This window comes from Grus americana, chromosome 7 (assembly GCF_028858705.1).
Source record: "Grus americana isolate bGruAme1 chromosome 7, bGruAme1.mat, whole genome shotgun sequence".
In the NCBI taxonomy this organism is placed as follows: Eukaryota; Metazoa; Chordata; class Aves; order Gruiformes; family Gruidae; genus Grus; species Grus americana.
The window spans coordinates 15,637,405-15,657,327 of NC_072858.1; the positions used below are offsets into that span (position 1 = coordinate 15,637,405).

At 57.5% G+C, this 19,923-nt stretch overlaps 1 protein-coding gene across 1 annotated transcript; it reads right to left on the reverse strand.

The window, feature by feature from the left end:
• Positions 1-776: 776 nt before the first annotated feature.
• Positions 777-8,964, reverse strand: FGF8 (fibroblast growth factor 8). The gene is made up of 5 exons (XM_054832168.1): positions 8,933-8,964; positions 8,793-8,829; positions 6,512-6,692; positions 2,170-2,276; positions 777-1,064 (listed from the first exon to the last, which is right to left on the reverse strand). The coding sequence occupies exons 1-5, from the start codon at positions 8,962-8,964 to the stop codon at positions 777-779; spliced, it is 645 nt and encodes a 214-aa protein (XP_054688143.1).
• Positions 8,965-19,923: the final 10,959 nt, after the last annotated feature.

The window sequence follows — 19,923 nt, forward strand, 5'->3', positions numbered from 1 at the left end:
CAGTTCAGGACTTTCTCTGGGGTGTCCCTCACCCCTGTCCCCTCCTGAGGAAAAATAAGTCGGTAGTTGGGAAGCCAGCCGTGTTTTCGGAAGGATGCGAGCAGCTTCCAGCAACCCCTTGCTCAGCCGAAGTATCCGAGACGCATCCAAGGAAGGAAAGCATCCAGCGGTCCTCACCACAGGGGTCGCAGCCAACCCCGACACATCACCCAGGCTGCAAAACCCACCCGGGAGACTCAGGCCACCTCTGAAATAAATCTCCTTCCCTTAATTGTTTACTGATCTCTCTATCTTCTCCGGTAAGCATTAATTCAGTTCATTTAAGTAGCACATCACTCCCAGATTTGGATTTCTTTTTTTTTTTTGCTTGTTTGTTCTAAATGGTGATTTTTTTTTCTCCTTTACCCCTAGAGCTAGAAAAAAAATTACAAAATAAAACACAACCCCAAACAGACTAGAACATTTCTAAGTGAAGGGCTCTTCCCCCTTCACCAGTCTTTGAACGTTTCATTTCTTTTAAAGTTGGAGTACAAAAATAGAGCCTCTTTCTTCTTTTTTTTTTCCATTTTTTTCTTTTTTTTTTTTTTTGTAAAACCCAAACACCCCTCCCCCCCAAAAAATTATCAAGAACTAGAGCAGGTAATTTTTTCTTATCCTCCCCGCCCCCCCCCTTTTTTTTTTTTTCTGTTTAATACCCATATGGGAAAGTCTCTACATATAGTCCACCAAGCTTGGAGGAGAGGCCTCCGGGAGAGGGGCAGGCAGAGGCAGATGCATCAAGGGCCCACCCTGGAGCTGGAGTTTCTAGTCCTTTTACTTCTCCGGTTGAAGGGGTAGTTGAGGAACTCAAAGCGTCTGTGGGGCTCGGTGGTCTGGTGGCCCTTGGGAAGCCTCTTCATGAAGTGTACCTCCCGTTGGTGCTGCCGGGTCTTGGAGCCCTTGCGTGGGCGGCCCTTGCGGGTGAAGGCCATGTACCAGCCCTCATACTTGGCGTTCTGCAGCGCCGTGTAGTTGTTCTCCAGGACGATCTCCGTGAAGACGCAGTCCTTGCCTTTGCCATTGCTCTGAGAAGGGGACAGAGAGGGGATATTTAAGCAACAGGCGCTTGGTCAGAGGGCTGCTTCTCACTACCCTGATCTGGATCAGCTGGGGTGACAACAGGGGTGCGATGCTTGTGGGCAGCCAATGGCTCACTTTTCCCACCTACAGGTCCAAATTGCCCAAAATCTGCTTTTAATTAGAAAAGCTGAGGGGAGCAGTCACTTTGGCATGGGCAGATGCTGCTCATTGTGGCTTGCATCCCCAGTGCGATACCAGCACCAGGCTGCAAGCCCCGACATGGCTTGTCCCAACCTTCTCTGCACCCACAGGGAGATTTCTGCCTGCTCCCATCCTGCCCCCATCCATGCCAGGGCTGGATTCCCCCACCAGCATAGCCATAAGGAAACTATCCATCTCAGTGGCAATTCACCCACCCATCCTATTCCCCCTTGGGTGTTTAATATAGGAGGGGCATCAAAGGGACGAAGAGGTGATGCAAGGTCCGTGGGGGTGATGTCCATGGATGCAGATGGCAGGGAGCATGGGGGGCAGCTGGAGGCTGAGCTCCTCCCCATTACAGGCAGCAGCAGGACCAGGGAAGGGACCCACATCAGCCAGCCCCAGGGAGGGAGCTGCCACGGAAAACCATCCCAGACAATTGCTGTCCCAGCAGGATTTTGCACATCCAGCCCCCCTCCGCCCCCAGGGAGGGAGCGTCCCCCAGGGAGGGAGTCTCAGAGGGAGCGTGACTAACTGCTGCGCGGCAGGGCCCGGCCTTGGGGCCAGCCCCACGGAGCATCTTAACATTCCTGGCACTTGTACCATGTAATTGGGGAGAATAGCCCAGCAATCCGCCTATTTGTTCGGGGAGATACAAGGAATGCGCCCCACACGGCACCCGCCCGCCTCTCTTGCTCTCCCCCTTCCTTCCTGCCACCCGGGCAGCAGGATGGCTCGTTCCCCTGCCCTCCAAAGGGATGTGCTGGCTGAGCCCTCAGGACCCCCATCCCACCTCCCCATCCCCATGGATGGGCTCCGTATCAGGTAAGAGCTCCTCTCCCAGCAAGCCCCTGTCAACACCCACAGCGCATCCCTGGCTCTCCCGTGCCCTTGAGCCCAGCGCCCTACCTTGCCGATCAGCTTCCCCTTCTTGTTCATGCAGATGTAGAAACCTGTGGCCGCCCCCTTGATGCGCACACGGCTCCCGAAGGTGTCCGTCTCCACGATGAGCTTGGCTGGGGAAAGCAGCGGGAGGAAAGAGAGAGGGAGGTCAGAGGGGCTCTGGGATGGAGCAGGCACAGGGATGGAGACCTCAGCAATGCCTGACGCTGGGCAGGGAGGAGGCTGGGCCAGAGAGCACCCTAAAATCAGAGCGCAAGATTAAGAGTCAGCCTCAGCCCCTCTACCCTGCCACTGTGTCCCTGTGTGACCTTGGTCACGACCCTTTGCCACCTTGAGCTGTGCTGGAGGGGGAGTAGCTCCGCCTCGCCCAGCTCCACGGGGCTCAGTGGTTCAGGTGCCACAGAGACATCCCAGAAGGGAGGCAGGGCAGCGAGCAGGCCTGTGGAGAACAAGCCAGCTGCCCTGCGAACTGAGGCAGGTCTGGGCGAGCCTGCAGGCAGGCACCCTCTGGAAGTGCACGGCGTGCTGCCAGCTGTCCCCAGCCCAGGGGACACCGCTCCGTGCCGGTCTGCCGGACCAGGGCTGCAGGAGGAGCAGTGACTTTGCAGCTGGCAGGGGAGGCGTGAAGGGTACGGCCATCCTTTTAATGCCTTTCACCTTTGCACGAGTCGAGAGGGCGTATTGATTTGGTCTCAGTTTTTTAATGGAGGCATCGATCGACTTCCGAAGGAGCTATGCAAATCACCGGGTCGATGGGCCGCCTATAAATAGACCTGTCACCTTCCCTCCCTGCCTCCGCCCTGGGAACCTGAGCCCAAAGACCATCCATCCCCAGGGAAGGGGGAGGATGGGGACAGGACATCCTTATCCCCAACCCTGCAGCTGCTGTCCCCAGACCCATGGGAAGCCCACACGGGAATGGTGGCTACCTGTTTGCACCTCAAAAGAGCTGTGCCAAGCACCAAAGATTTCCCCATGGGGCTGGAAAGCCAGCTGGGACTGTCCCATCTCACCACCATCACCTCTTGCCCAGCATCAGCCCCTAGTGACATAAGCGCAATTTGGCAAGGTAATTAAAGCGCAGCCCACAAAGTCTATAGCCTTATTGCGGAAATAAGCCCATTGATGCCTTATTCCTTCTCTCCAACCTCTGCAAAGGGTCTGCTCAGTTCCTCGGGACTGTGGTCTGGCCCAGCTCACTCATCTCTACATCCCAGGATGCTCAGCCACCAGGAAGCCCCAGGGGCAGCCAGCCCCAGTGAGGGCAGCAGTGTGGCTCTGGAGCAGGTGGCTGTGCAGGACAATGCTTTTGAATGGCAAAAGGAGGCCGTGGGCACAAGTACCAGCTAAAATGAGCCTAAACCATGCTCTAGTCTAGGAGCAAACTGCTGCCTCTCTCTGTCTCTGCGATGCCCTGATCCTGCATCCCTCGCATCACGGGCACTGCTGAGGTCAATGGCACCGAGGGTGGGGACAGAGAGCAGGTAGCGCTGGCAGCAGTGGAGATGAGCAATGGAAAGAGCATCCCAAAATTTGCTGGGGTTGGCTGATTTGGTGCTGCCAGGCAAGGTGAGCTCCCCACACACGCAGGCGCCCCTCCCCGAACCTCCTCCTGTAAACCTTACCCTGCAGCATCTCCTGTCCCCAAACCGCCCTGTGCCCACAGCCCATCAGCCAGGCACAGACCAGACTCAGAGCCAAGAAATTTGGCAAAGAGCTGAGTCCAGGCTGCCACCCCAGTACCAACATCCAGCGCCTGGCACAGACCCAGCATCCCCACAAACAGCCACAGGAGCCACGGCGCTCTGCAAACGAAGCGCTGAGACAGGGACCCCCTATTTATCTATATTGGGGAAAGGGGGGGAATTGATCTCGGAGGCAGTAAAAGGTTTGAGGAGAATTGATTTTTCTCTCAGAGATAGAAAGAGCGGGGAAGGAGGGAGGGACAGAGAAGGGAGGGAGGGAGCAGGGAGGCCTCGGCCCCAGCAAGCACAAAACCCCGCTTTAAAGATGCACATTGCTTCTCTTTTGGCTTTTTTTTTTTTTTCCCCTCCAAAGGGCAGCTGTGATTTACAGCCACCGGCCGGGTTTGCCGCCCCGCGCGAGCCCAACCAGCATGCAGCTCCAGCCCCACCAGCCACTGAGGACAAGGACAACCTGTCCCCGGGGACCTGCACCCCCAGACCCATGCGGGCAACCCACGAACCCTGCAAACCCCAGCCCCAACCAGTTGAAAACCCTGGGCACAGACAAAACTGGCAAATCGGCCGGGAGCTGCGCCGGTGTCCCCGGCCACTTGCAGGGTTTAGTCCATGCTGCAGCCAGCAGCGGTTTGCTCAGTGGCAGGCACGGCGCGGGAGGGACAAGCTGGGCTGCACCGGCCGCCCGCCTTCCCTTAGAATTAAAAAAAGTCAATCAAATATTGACAATTAAGACAGATAACTGAAAACGCCGGACTCAATGTTAAGTCGGCTGTAAAAATGTCAACGTGGGGAAAGGGGTCATCTGCAAAAATAAATCAACCCCTTTTACACACCCACCCCCAAAAATGAGATAAAAAAAGCAGAAGAAAGGGCTTGGGGAGGGGGGCTCTTTTCTTTAAAAGTGAATTTCTAAACAACATTTTGGGGGAGTCCTTTTTTTTCCCTGGGGGGGGGGGGGGGGGGGGGGGGGGGGGAGAAAGCTTAACGTTTTCAACTCTATTCTTTCACTTAAGTGACAGATTTATCCCGGTAAAATTATGTTTCATGCTCAAACTTTGAAGGGAAAGTGGCTACGTAAATGCTGAAAAAATGCAGCGAGACACACTTGATCCCCCAACTGGACTGCGAAGAGGAGAAAGTATTCAGGAAATGTTAAAAAAGGTGAAAGTAAGAAGCGTTTTAATAGTTCTTCCAGACATGGGGGCCTCCCTAGAGATTCATATAGAACAATCCTGAACCTCTATTTTAACATTTACAGACTTGCAACTCTTTTAAAACTTTACATCTGAAAAACTGCTTGTTCTCTTTCTGGTTTAGATCAGTCTTCATTTTCCTCCTTAGCTCTTCAGATGCTTAACCTTTTTTTATTACATTTATTAGAGTTTTTCAAGCCACCACCAGTCCCCTCCTTCTGGCCTTATTTAAACCTGGTCGTTATTTAAATATGCACTAACTGCTTTTTAAAATCCAGGCATTATAGGTCTAAAACAAGACGGGATTTTTAGCTTGGGAAATTAGCTAATACCCTTTCAAGCCAGGGCTGCTCCAGGGTGGGAATAATTCATTTGGAAGATTAATGCTGGATGTATGGAATACCATATAGAAGGAATCTGCGCTGTGCTTGCACTGCTAATGTTCAGTGTGAAATTTTCAGCCAAAGCAAAAGGAAGAAAAAAAAATACAGAAGGGGAAGGAAGAAAATCGTTTCTACTAATCTCCCCAAGCAAGAAAGGGAAATTGCAGCTAATACCAAAGAAAAACAGTTGTGATTCCTGCGTACAACACACAGGAATACAGGCGCTGCCCTGATCCGGGTGCAGGATCAGGCCTCCCGCAGCCGGCCCCACGGCGGTGCCGGGGCTCGCTGGCCCTGCTGACCCCTGCGTGGCGTTTGACCGTCCCAATGTGTCATTAGCGCACGCGATCAAAGTATTTGGGCTTTGAGTGTCCCCAGCAGAGGGATCGGTCCCCCCTGCCCCAGGGGGGGACACAGAGGTTTTGGGGACGGGGTACCAGGGCCAGGGCGATGGTTGAGGGGCCGTGGCATAGCGCAGTCTCTCACGCCCGCAGAGTCCCCTTCTGCTTTGTCTCTGGGGATGCTGCAGCATCTTCATCTGCAGCCAACTGCCTCGCTCGCCCTCCGCTCGGGATTTGTTTTGAGAGGGACGGGGTACATCGGGAAAATGCCACTTCAGACAGTTTTAGTTCAGGGAAGGTTTCCAAAGCAGCCATTCCCCCTTCCCCCCAACCTTTTCATTTTCAACTTTCTTTTCTATTTCTTTTCCAAAAGGAAGTCTCGGAGATTCCCAGCCCTGCAAAGAGCTGGGCTGAAATGACTGGTGCTGCTCAGCACACTGCAGCCCTGAACCCTCCGAGTCAGGTGCAAACCAAGAATGAAAAAGAAAGGAGCAGAGCCCATCCTGCAAGCACCAATCCCCTCCCTCAGCACGGGGAACCTGCCCTCACCTTGAATCACACAGCCGCTGATTGCTGACCCCTATGTTCTCCCTTTACAAGCCCCCGCAAGCCGAACGATTTTAATGATTTCTGGCTAACAAACAGGACGGAAATCATCAATCGCGGTGCTGGGCTGCGAACACCTCCCTGGCTCCCCCCCTCCACCCGCCCCCATCACGCATCCTTACCGTGCACATCCCCATCCTCTGCCATCGCATTGATTTTCTTGTTGTCCAAGATCTGCACATGTTTCCCGCTGGTCCGGCTGTACAGCTGGTAGGTACGGACGAGCCGCCGGCTGAGCTGATCTGTCACCAGGCTCTGCTCCCTCACATGCTGTGTAAAATTAGGTGGGGACTGAACAGTTACCTTTAGGAAATTAAAAAATATACGACACACCATTATAATCTCTACTCCTCAGAGGGGCGAATGGGCTGAGCTGAGATCACCGGCCTCCAGCCAGGCTTCACGGGGAGGCACAGAGCTGGGACCGCAGTGGTACCTCCTGTGCCAGCAAAGCCTCCCCAGGAGAAGGAGCATTAAGCTCCAGGGCACAGCGACGAGAGCCCTTTACAGAGCCCGCTCCAGACATACCCTAAGCAGAGAGGTGCAGGTGACTCGGGAGCATGACAGGGCTCGGTGACCCCAGAGACCTTGCTGGGACTCGGTGGGTCCCAGCTGGCACTGGAGTGCTTGAGATGGGCATCAAGGCTGGGAGCTGGAGACAGTCTGGGGTGGGGGAGGGTCATGCGGGATGGCACTGGGTTGCCCCCCCCGAGGGACTGGCACATTCATCCCACACCTCTCTCACCTCTGCTTGAGCATACTACTGCTCCAGCTGCTGCAGAGGTGTACCCCAACTGCTGCCCCATCAGTTTCAACAGCTGTCTTTCCTCTGGGTCCCAGGCTCTTTATTTGTTCCTGAACACCCCAACTTATTGAGCTCTTTAAATACAAAATCCCCAGAGAATGTAAAGATATGAGGTATAAAAATTATAAGAAAACCGTGCCCCAGCGCAGGTAGTTAGTGGCATAATAACCTGAGGATACTAACGTGCTTGCTGTGCAAACATATCCCTCATCCGCAGCCAGCTGTTTGGTGCCGGCAGCGGCGTTGTCCCCAGCCCCGGCACAGCAAACCCGTTAGCCCCGGAGCTGCGGCTGAGCCCGTCCCCTCCAGACCCAATGCTGCTGCTCCTGGGCTTTAAATGATTTTCATGAGCAGCCAAACCTGCTCCCCCCTCAGCCCCAGCTTGCAAGCTTGCACAGAAGTCTTTTTTCCCCCCTTGTCTCAAATACCTCTTTTAAGTCTGGAAAGTTTCGCTGCTCCCTGACATTTATAAAGATGTATTCTGAGCAAATGTTAGGAGATAGCTCCTTTCAACATCAGAAGGCTGGGACTACCCCCCGCCACCCCCACGTCAAATGGGAAGATTTCCTCCTGTCTTAAACAACAACAGAAAAACCCAATAAAAGCAAAAGCCGCTGCTCTCCCAAATCTGGCTTTATAGAGATATCTCCCCTTGACAATGTCATCTCTCTCCCTCCGCTTCTGCCTGTGCATGTGTGTTTCCTATAGACGGGTTTTGGATAATGCAGCAGGATTCTCTCCCTGGCTCTGATGAGGGTACCATGTGGAGGAGAGGTCATTAGCCATGCTGCTATTTGGTCTCCATCTCATACTCCAAAATATTACAGCTATGTTTTTATACAACTGCACACTCCCAGCGCTTCATTCCCTTCACTTTTCAGCTGGAAATTCGATTTTTTTTTCCAAGATTCCAGGGGAAAAAAAAAAAAAAGAAGTCGCTTAAAGGGCATTTTAAACAAAGCTTCTGCACCTGTGATCTCGGGGGAAGGGGGGCTTCACCCTGGTTTGAAGGCGCACCGCTCCCAGCGACCTGTGCCTGCTGGTATGCGGGTGTTGCTCAAGCTCTGCCCGGGCTGTTTAATCTATTCATGACGCTTCTGTCTCTGGCGATACAAACCAGCGATGCTGAAGTCTGACAATTTTAAGCTGAATCAAAACCTGCGATTTTTAGTAAGGTTTTGGTGTTGGTTTGCGGTTTTGGTTTTTGGGTTTTTTTCTCCCCCTTTTTAATTCTGCTTTACTTTTTGGGTGAAGCAGTGTAGGAAAACAGCCCCGGACAAGAGAAACGGGGGCATCCACTGTGCCATTTAGAGCTGGGGGAGACGGGACCTAAAAGCTACTTAAAAATAACCCTGCGGAATTCCTTGAAACCCCGGGTGCTCCCTGCCTCGCAGCCCGAGTCCTCCGCACCTTACTTAGCAGCCCGGGGGTGGGGGGGACTCCCCATCGGTCTCAGCTTTTTACAGCTAGGCGACTTTTGTCTCTTGGGGTTTAAACTGTTTCTCCTCCCTCCCGAGCCCGGGGCGCTCGGCGGCGGCTGCGGGGCACCCCCCATCCCCGAGGGGCGAACAAAGCCGGGCAGCCAAGCGGGCACTTACCTGGGCTTGCAGGCAGAGGACGAACAAGTGCATTAACCTGGGAGGGGGGAAGAGAGAAAGCGGGAGAGAGGTGTGAACCGGGGAGGGGGGGTGGGGGGGTGCGGAGCCGGGGAGGGAGGGCCGGGGCTGCCGGTACTCACACGTAGCTGAAGAGCGAGGAGCAGGGGTCCATCGCGGCGCCGGTGCGGGGCCGGGAGCCCGGGGCCCGGCGGCGGTGGGGAGCGCCCGGGGGGGCGCGGCGCGGCGCTGCCTCGGCTCCTCGGCTCCTCTCGCCCTGCCGGCGCGTCCTCGCCCGGAGGAAAGGAGGGCACAAGCGGCTACAGAGGGGAAAGGCCCCCGCCGGCCCGCCCGCCCGCCCAGCCCCCGGGGCGCACGGCCGGCGGCCCCCCGCCGCGGGCCGCCCCCCGCCCCGCTCCGCGGCCCCGCTGCCGCCCCGGGAGGCGGCGAGGCCGGCCCGTAGCCCCGACGGCGGGGGCGGGCGCGACCGGGGGGCGACCGCCGCCGCAGGGGGAAGCCCGGCCGGACCGCGGCCCCGCTCCCCTCCCCAGCCCGGCGGTACCTGCCGAGGCGGAGGGGGCGGCGGGCCAGGTGTCGCCGGGGTCGGGGCTGGCACTAAGGACCGGGCTCCGCGGCTAGTCGCCGGCGGGACGCCCTCCCCGCCCCGTGCCTCAGTTTCCCCATCTGTAAAACGGGGTTTAAGGGCTGGGAGGGAGGTGAGCGTCGGGGGCCGCGGTTCCCCCGCTGGGTGCTCGCCGCTCCGCGGGCGCGTTGTGGATTGGGACCGGGCGGGCGAGCCCTCCCGGGACGTGCCAGACATTAAAAGGATTACCCGGGGGATGGGGAGGGCCGGAGTTTCGAGAGGGAGCGAGGCTGAGCAAATACCGCAGCCGGGGTGGGGACCGGGCAGCGGGACCCCCCCCGAGCATCCCCGCCGTGCGCTTACCTGGTGGGGCGGGCGGGCGCCCTCAGGGCCGGCGGTGCGGGGCCATGGAGCCAGGCGGTGGCGGGACGGGGCTCAGCCCCGCAGCCCGGGCAGGGCCGCCGAGGGCTGCATTGTTCCGGCGAGCCCCGGCGCTCCCGGCCCCGCCACCTGTTGCGCACCGGGGCGGGGGCTGCGGCGGGGCTGCGGCGGGCGGCCCCCGGGGCCGGTACCTGGCCGGGGCCGAGCGCCGCCTGCTCGGCGCTGAGTGACAGCTGCTAATTTGCCGGCCGTGCCCCGCTGCCGGTCCCTGCGCTCCCCGCGCCCTCCTTTATCTTATCAGAGCCCATAATTACAATTGCTATTTTGTTTCCTCGAATCAGCAATCAGCGCTATCTGCCGCCGCTGGAGAGGCAGCTCCTGTCAGCCGGCCTCTGAGTGACAGAGCAGCAGGCTGCACCACCGCACACGCACAGACGTGCGTGCATGGCCCGCCTGCACTCACACACACACACACAGGCCCGCCACACAGATCCTTTCACGCACATGCAGCTTGCACACACATACAGCCTTTCCCATGCAGCCCCCTCCTTCCCACTCACACCCCTCACACGCACAGCCCCCCTGCACACATGCAACCCTGTACGCACACACTATGCACTTCCTAGCACAGACACACACACCTTTGCTCACCCCTACCCCTAAAATACACACCCCTACCTCACACACATAGGCACACACCAGCTGCAGTCACAGGACATTTCTCTCTCACACACACACACTGACATCGAGCTCGTGTGTTTTCCCCCTTGCTCAGGCACGCAGCAGCACCACATGCACGTGCCCCTGCACCTCTCCCCACCGCACACTCAGTGTTTCACTCCAAAATGCTGCCTACAGTCAGAGGTCTCACCTGGTCTTGCCCAGCATCATCACTGCTGAGGGGGTGCTGCAGGCAGGGGAGCCCGGGCACTGCCCCATCCCTGGGCTGGTCCCACAGGGCTCAAGTGGAAAATCACCCCCTGCATCAGTATCGTCAGACCCAGCACAGCCCAGGGCAGGCAACTGCCTTGTTCTGGCCAAAATTTCCCACAAAATCAGCCCCTTGCGCACTTTCTTCCCTTTTTCTTGGTGCAAAAGGCCAGAGGGATGTTTCTGAGGGGTTTTCCTACGTATAGAAAGAAGTCTTGGGCCAAGCCTGCATTTAACTGGAAGACTTTAGGAGAACCAAAGGAATGGACAAGACGGGTACTGAAGGTGATCAGCTGAAGCAAGAGAGGGATGTGCCACATCACGGATGAGGCGGCTCCCCATATCCACCTCTCTAGGTTTGCCTAAGGAAAACCAGGCAAAAACAGAGCAGGCAGCACTAGATATTCCCGCTCTAAATTCACACAATCCTAATTTTTTTTGTATCTAAAAAATTAAAGGGATTTAGACACTGTCTCTTTCCCAGATGCTGCTCTTGCTCATCAGCGGCCACCCCTGCTTTACCTCTGATGGGCGCAGAGTCAGGCTGCATGTTATCCTGCACACCACACACCGTGTTCAACAGCACCATGTCCAGAACAGCCCAGCCTGCTTTAAACAGGAGATTTACGGTGTCCCGTACGGGGTCAGAAGCAGCCACAAGCTGACAGCCCCGCGTGCCCCCTGCCCTCTGCAAACAGGCTCAAGTGCCAGTCATGGCTATAAAATCGAGCTGGTGCGGGATCACCCAGGGGTGGCCACTCTCTGCCTGACAGCAGATGACAGACAATGCTCCCGCCAGCCATCCTCAGGCCCACAGCCAAAGCCTCCACAGCCCCCACCCTGCCCCACCTTTGGGCAGGGGAGAGACGCGAGCAGGTTGGTGATGGCATCACGGCTGCCAGGCTCATCCCACCTCTGCTGCTGCCTCGGCTCATGGCTGCGATCTGCTCCTTGCAGGGCAGTCAGGTGCCTGCACAGAGGCATTTGCCTTCTTCCCTCGGTGCTTCCCAGCCTGCCGTGGGGTCACCCATGTTTGCATCAAGAATGACACACACCCCCTCATTTGTTTTTTAAGTTAAAAACAAACCTTTTTTGGAAAGCCTCTCTCCTGTGCAAGGCAGCACAAGGGAAATCAGCCTGCCTGTCAGCTCCTTCGCAGGCCATCTGAGCTAAGCCCCCTGGTCCATGGGGCAAGGGTCCCCTCCATCCCCAGGCAGTGTGGCTAAATGGCTTGTCTGGCTCTCCTGCAGAGCAGAGAAACCCCAGCCTGGCACTCCTGAGACCAGCTGAGCCTCAGGCCAAGCTGCTATGGAGGTGGTGGAAGAAAGCCCCTCCCCGCAGAAAGACTCGGGGACCTGCTGTGTCCCTGGTGCTCCAGGCAGCCGTCAGGCTGTGATCCCTGGAGGAGCATGGTCCCATCAGGTCCCGTCCTGGTGCCCCACTGCTCCGTTGCCCTGATCTGCAGAACTGGGACCATGTTTAGGCTGGGCAGGCACAGGAGTATGTTTCCCTCAGAGAATAGCTCATGTATTTTATGTTCTTCAGGGATGTTACACACCGCAGATGAAACATTGAACACCAGAGATGTGAGCTGCAGCCCTCTCACCCCTTTTCCCATAAAGCTGAGTGTGCCCAGGTGCAGCTGCAGGGCTGTGACACCGAGAAGCAGGAGCTGAGAGAGGAACCAGGACACAGAGATGGTTGTCCCAGCCCAGCTGGGGTCCAGGCTTGCTCTCAAACTTTCCCCACCTCCACCTCCCCTTTGCACCCCACATAGAGCCTCCTGGCAGTCGGGAACCGTGGGGGCAGCTCCTGGAGCAGGTTAGACTCCAGCCTGGCAGTGAGCAGAGTGGGAGAGGATTTGAGGAGATGGAGGGAACAGCAGGTGAGGGACTGTGAGATCCGGGGAGGGGGCTGCCTGTGCCACAGTACAGCAGAGTCTGGAGAGAGCACAGTGGGTGCTGCAGGGGTCTCTCCCCATTCCCCCTGTGACCCTCAGTACTGCATCCCCCCACACCCAGGGCCACCCCAGCACTATCCCTGCTCTCTCCCAGGATGTCCCTTCACACATCTGCAGGACACAGCCAGGTCCCAGCTCCAGCTTCCAGCCTGCTTCTTCTAGGCCATCATCCCTGTCTGGCCCAGTCCAGGTCAGAAGTGGTCTACAGGCACCTCTCTCCTCCTGCAAGGCAAGGGATGGCAGAGCAAGCCCCCGCTCCTCACAAGAGGTCAAAGCCAGCAGGCGTAGCTGTTACCATCTCCTCCATGAGCATCGGCCTAAAACCCCCGCACCAGTATCACTTATTTCAGAAAGGCAGAGCCATGAAAAGCAACACCAACCATGGCTTTAGGGGCAACCAGTCCAAAATGGGGTGAGAGGGGACAAGGGGTCCTAGCAAACTGGGAGTTCACACCACAAGAGGAGGCTGGGAGAATCTGGGGTGAGGGCTAGCCAGCAAAACACCCGCAGGAGGTTTGGCTTGAACATCTCTTTATCAGGGGAAACTATTGGGTAGAGAAACAACCAGGACATTGCTGTCACTTGCAGAGAAGGGCCACCAGGCACAGTTCCAAGCTCCTGCCAGGCCAGGGACATAGACAGGACCACAGCGCTAATCTCAACTGATGGAGGAGAGCAGCACCTGCAACAGCACACTGCAACACTGAGCCGGCCAGAGGGCAAGGAGACCTCCTCTCTGCAGGCGCAGAGGGCTCAGAAAGTCTGCAAAGCAGATGCCTTTGAAAAGGGACAGACAGTGTAGGCAGTGGGGCAGCTGGCATGGGGCTAAGGGTTAGCCAAACGCTGGGACACACGAAGATAAGCAGCACTGCCCTGCACCTGAGCATCTCCCTCCCCTCCAACACCGTATGATGGAGAGCCAAAAAGTATGAAAACCAGGAGCTCATAACACTTTACAGCCATACCTGGAGGATGCTTGGCCATAAACCAGCTTTTGCTACCCCAAAATAAACACATGGAGGCTTCCCAGCAGAACCAGTGGGATGCTAGCCCACTCCACCCTCACCCTTCCCAGCCCTGCGGCCCAGTGCCCCCAGCCCTGCCCGCTGATCCTTCACAAAGGGACTGCAGCATTAATGGGGCGTTTCGGAGGCAACAGCAGCTCCTCCATGGCTGAGCAGTGCGGAGCAGCCTGGGGCAATCCCACCGCTTGCCATTAACCTGCCCCCCCCCCCAAAGGGAAGGAACTTGACCGAACCCCACCGGGATGTGTTACATGGGAATGACCTTGTCTTCGCTACCCACAGTGCCAAGGCAGCCCCGGGGCAAATGAGGAGCGGGGAGGGGAGACACAGCTTGCTCACAATTAATTCTCCTCTCTATTCAATTACTAGCAGTAGGGTTGAGGCATGTTTCATGGGCGGTGGGAACACTAGGCCAGGAGGCTACCCCTGTGTTCTGGTCACAGCCCCCTGGAGCTGTGCCCACCCCTGCGCAGGACCAGCCTGGGTGACATGGCCCCATTAGGTCCCTCTTCAGCAGTCTGCTCTTACAGCTTCCTTTCAGGGAACTGGGCTCCCTCCTCTGCCCTTTGGAGACCATTTCATCACCTCCTGTCCCAGCAGCTTTCTAGAGATGTGGCCTTTGCTTCCTTTATTTCAGGCTGTGCTCCTGGAAGTGCTGGTGTCAATGTTGGCTCCATCATCCTCTGGTGACCCCATGCTGACTCCCAGGCAGCGGTGCTCCTGCAGATCAGAGCAGCCAAAGCCAGGCTCTGCTTTCCATCCAGGCTGGGTGATTTGGAGGGGACTTCACCATCCACATCAGCAGGGCTGCCAGCAAGGCAGGCACAGCCTTGGGTGGCTCAGCATGTGGCAGCTTTGCTCCTGGTCCCCAGGCAGAGCAGGAGTTCATCCAGGGCAGTCCATGGATGCACAGAGGGGTTTTCTGCCTTACGATGACTCTGACGATACCAGTGCTATATTCATCTCTGGCATCCACATCCAGTACATGTGGGGAGCTCAGAGGTGAGCCAGACACACGGGTAAAGATCTGGCAGAACTGAGCAAAGCCAGAAGTCTTGTGGAGGGCACTGATGGGGAAACACATCCATCTGCAAGGAGAGAAAACTGGGATGGCTGTGTGGCCACCCAGCTTGGGAAAGGGTCCAGTGTCCCACAGCTGAGCTTGAGCTAGGCAAGCCAGAGATGAAGACTGAAGGCTCCCAGCAAGGACAGTTCATGTGGTAGCAGCTCAGGGAGGAGGTGGCTTCCCTAGACTTGCATGATTTAAACCCAAGTTTGGGCATTTTTGTGCAAATCTGCTCTGCACCTAACAGGGGTCAGTAAATGAGCAGCCTGACCAGGAATGGCCATGACACGTGTGCATGGGGAAGGGATGACACACATGGACATGTGGATGAGGATGTGTGTGCTCATGATATTTAGGTAGTTCCACTTCATTCCTGACCCCATTGCACAGACCAAACAGCATCTCCAGGACCTGGTCCCAAGACATTCCCGGCCAGCACAGCTTCCCAGAATTGTAGCCCCAGCCCAAGCAGCAGCATCTTCCTTGGGGTCTCCAACCGTACATCATCAGGCAGAGCTGGGAAGGGGGTCAAAGCCAGGCTGGGTGGGAGGGGGCTCCACTGGCCACCCAGGAAGGTGGGAGCTGTCACTCAGTGCTGGGGGTCACTGTCCTCTCCGGGGGATGGAGTCAGAGGCTTTTTCAGGGCCATGAGGAGCTGAGACAGGGATGCAAAACGCCAGCCTGTTGCTGCCCAGGTCCAGCCTTGGCTCCCAGTCCGCCAGGCCGGCTGATTTGGCTTTGTTCTGGGTCCTCTTAGGAAGAGGACTCCTGCGCCCAGCCCGCGGCAGGGGGGTTAAGCCTAAAACTAACAGCAGTGGCTGGGGGGGGCTGTCCGTCAGCTGTAACATTACCTTCATTTGTTTGCTTACAGCATCCACCCAAAATGCCCATGTGTGTCTCCAGGCCCCTGTGTCAGTGGCAGCTGAACTGCTGACCCCAGGAGTTTGCAAAACACCAGGGTTATGGCCCCTTTGACATCCCAGCCCAGCAGAACTGCAGCTTGTCCTGACCCCGGCCCCGGGGAGCCAGCCCCCGGGACACCCCATATGGCCCAGCGAGAGCTGGGGGGACGGGGCAGGCGATGGGGCCAGAGAGAGTGAACCCCGAAGAAGTGGCAAGGTGGGCATGCTCCCCATGGCACCTGCTGCTCCCCCAGGTTGGCCACAGCCCCTCAGCTTGCTGGCCAGCCCCACATTTGCCCCAACTTGCCCCGGCAGCCCTTATCCAAGCCCAGCCCTCCAGCTTCCATCAGCCCTACAGTCCCCACCCCACACTGGCTCTGGGGCTGGCGCAGGAGCTGTGCCCCTCTCCAACTCCCATGCCCAGGGTCACATCTGGTCTCTGTGCCACCCTGCACACCACTGTGTTTTGGGAAGGCAGGGAACATGTGGTCCCAGGAAAAACCACATCCATAGCCTGGAGGAAGCCTGTAACTGGCTTCTCCCCGGCACTGACTGTGGTTGGGAACTTCCACACCATCGTGGAGCGTGGCCATGGCATGCACAAGATGCCCAAGCTCCTGTTGTGATGCAGACACCATCTCCAGGGTATTCAGGGATGGGTCAGGGCTGCAGGGAGACAGCCTAGGCACAAGATCAAGCACCCAGGGAGTTCAGATGGGGTTTGAGAAGTCTCCAATGACTCTGCTCCCACTATTTCCAGAGGAGCCAAAATCCCACCTCCTGACGGCCCAGCCTCACTGCTAGACCATGCTGCCTCCTCCCAGTGAGCTGAGCACTGGGACATCTAGCAGGGCAGACCTGCCACAGACAAGATCCCTGTCCCCTGTGCTCACTTCATCCTCTGCTCTGCCCACCAGCAACAGCTCTCCCTATCTGGCCCCCAAAACCTCATGCGCTGCAGCTCAGGGGTATCCACCCTCGTGAGAGCCCATCAGGGGGGCAGGGGCTGGAGGCATGGAGCAGGTATGAGGTGTCCCACAGCCCCTATGCAGTGCCATTACAAGGAAGGACACCGTGGAGACCAAATCATGCCCATCCAGCCTAGGGGTCTGCCACCGGTGGGGCTGGGAACAATCCTTGTGCTCCCTGCAGCGAAGTACCTCCTTGGGAGGATCCCTCTGGCAGATCCTAAATCCCCCCAGGACACAGCCCAGCAGCTCTGGGCAGACTCTGTCCCCCCCAGCTGCCACCAGCCCTGGCACAGACGTGCGGCCAGCGGTGACAGTCCTGCCAGTGTCAGGGACAGCCCAGCCCACAGCGATTAGATTCGCACCTCAGAAGGGTCAAAGGCCAGGGCACCTGTGACCTCCGGGTATCTTGGCTGCGGCTGTCGAGCGCAGAGCTGGTAATGCTGCCCTGACTCGAGACGGGCTGCGCTGGGGATGTGGGAAGGGACGGTGCAGGATGGCTGTGATGGAGCCTCGCCCAGGCTTGCATGGTGCTCTCTACCACAGCCCAACCGTGTTCACTTTTGGCACCTGCTTTATGTGTTTGTGAGTTTAAACCCAACTCACGGCACAACCTCTGCTCTGGCGTCACCCTGTGCTCCTCCAGCACCTTCTGCTGTGTCCCCACTCCAGACCATAAAGCCACAACTGCTGCAGCAGCACCTTCATGGAAACAACCCCTTCTTGCATTCTGGGCAGTGCTGGGGAGCTGGGGACACGTGTCCCCACTGCAGACAGCCACACTGAGCAGCTATCGCAGCCTGTGAACACCCGGAGCAGAGCCTGGCCACAAGCAACCTCCTGTGCTGGGATGTGCAGCCAGGAGCAGCCATGGAAAACCAGCCACCAGCACCCGCTGTGCAGCTGAGAGCTGGAGGAGCCTCTTCTCTTGTAGAGCAGTTGGTGGGGTGAACATCCACACATGCAGACTCCCAGCCAGCTCGAGGCGCTCTGGGGAGGACCCAGCACATGACCGAGCACCAGCAAACAGATGACCCCAGACCTGAGTTTTGACTCGTCTAGCAGACGAGGCTGTTCCCATACAGTGCACCAGCAGCATTTCTCTCTGCAGGGCATGTTGACAAGAAGAGGATGGGAATTACCAGCAGCCTGGCCCTTCCAGATCCTGCTGCTTCCTCTCTTGGTTGCAACACATCCCCGCTTGGCTCTACCAGGGCTGGCCCTGCACATTAGTGTGCTGGCGGCTCCCTGAGGCAATAGCAGAGGTACCTGTGTCCACTGCATGGCAGGACAGGACAGGGATAGGATGGCTAACACTGCAGAGAACAGGACACTCATCACACCCACCACCAGGGTGGTCCCAGCTGAGGGTGGCTCTGCTCCTGCTGCCACTGATGTGCCATGCACACCACGGCTCTCTGCCCCACCTTGCTGAGCTGCTGCACCCTGGGATAATAAGGGATGCTGCATCTCCAGGGGCGTCCCACTGGCTTCCTCCATAACCCAGGCAGCTAAGCCTCAGAGAAAAGCAGTATTACACCAGTTCAGTGTGTGAACCAGCAACAGAGAGCTCATGGAGCAGGGGACCAGCCCCACCTACAGCACAGTTACAGCCGTGCCTCTCAGCCGCCCTGGGACCGAGTTCTCAGCCACGGAGAGGTGAAACCCAGCAAGAAAACCGTTGGGACAGGACCATCTGAGGCAGCACAAGCAAAACTGCTGCCTGGCCATGCTCAGCAGAGCAGCTCCCCATCCCTCTCCTCCATCCCTGAAAAAGCATCTCAAACCTGACCTCTGAAACCAGGGCATCCCCTGGGAGCCACTGGCCCAGCCCAGCCACCCGGCTGGAGGCAGGCACCCAAGCCCCAGCTCAGTGGGGCTGCACCTGGGCCAGACCCTGCAGTGAGCAGCCCAAGCCCCTTGTCGAGCGCAGCAGGCCAGTTTGGGAGGGCTGTGGAGAGCGGGGTAGCGTGGGTACATGGCCATGGTGCTTATGCATGGTGGCCTCCACATTGAGCCATGTTTCTCTGCTGCATGACTCAGTCAGGGTCAGGGTTCCCCAGTGCTGCCAGAGTGGAGAGGGATCCATCCCCAGCAATATCAGCATGCAGAGCCCCAAAATGCAGCAGAGAGGAGGGATGCTCACAGCCAACCACCTCCCAGGGCAACCCCAGAGCCATCACCTGGGCTGGGGCATCATTTGGCTCCTGGGTCCTGGCACCTCCATCACCCCATTGGAGAGAGATGGGCTCTGCACCATTACATGCATATCCAGCATGGGGAGCCCACATGTGTATGTAGACACACAACTTCATTTTTCCCCCCACCCTATGCAAAACAAGACAGCCCTCACACTGGAAGCCTCATGCTTCACTCCCCACGCACAGAGAACCTCCTGCACCCCGCCACCCCAGCCCGGCTGTGCCCGAGCTCACCTGATCTTAGACAGCCCTGTTTGTTTGCCCAAGGTATTTGCAGCCGGGGGCACCTGCTTTGATACCATCAGCTCCGCGAAGGAAGCTGCTCACCTAGCGTGACCCCTGTAATCCCATCCTTCCCCATTAAGCGCTGTGTGTGAGCGCATCCCCCCTCCCAGCCTCCTGCCATCTCAGCATTTATCTCCTTCTCCCCAAGCTGAGCACATCAAGGCTGTGACATTGCTGAGGAGGGGGAGCAAACCTCCCCAAGTCACTTAGAAAGGGGCCTGGCAGTGCCAACACTCCTCAGCCCCTCCATTGCCACCTCTGGGACTGGGGTGTTCCCTCTCCCCTGGCATCACCCTGCAGCAGCGCTGGGGACCAGGCAGCACAAGACCTTGGGCTGGGCTGGTCCTGCAGTGGGGTGGACAAGCTTTATCTCCTCAAGCCCCCTGCCACCAGCACCATGTCCCCCATGGACTGTCCCTCCTGCCACAGCCCCTTGTCCCAGCTACCTGGACACCCCCAAGGAAACCAGCACCCTGAAATCATCTCCTTCTACCCTTTAAGAGGCCAAATGCTCATTCTCATCAGCCAGCACTGCCTCTCCCACCCTGCATGAACCAGCCACATCACCCTGCCAGCCCCAAGCTGTGCCCACTCCCTCCCCTCATCACCTCCCAGCGGGCTCTGAGCCAGTTGCCTCCCCCAGCCCACCCTTCCAGGAGCACCTTGTTAAAAATGATCTACTGGTTCTTATCTCCCCTGAGCCAAGCTGCTCCTCTGCAGAGAGCAAGCAGGACCAAGGCCCTGCAGATAAATAAGCCCTGACCCTTTCCTCGTGCACAGAGCCAAGGAGATCTACCAGGTCCTGTGTGTGCCAGCCCTGGCAGGGTCTGGCC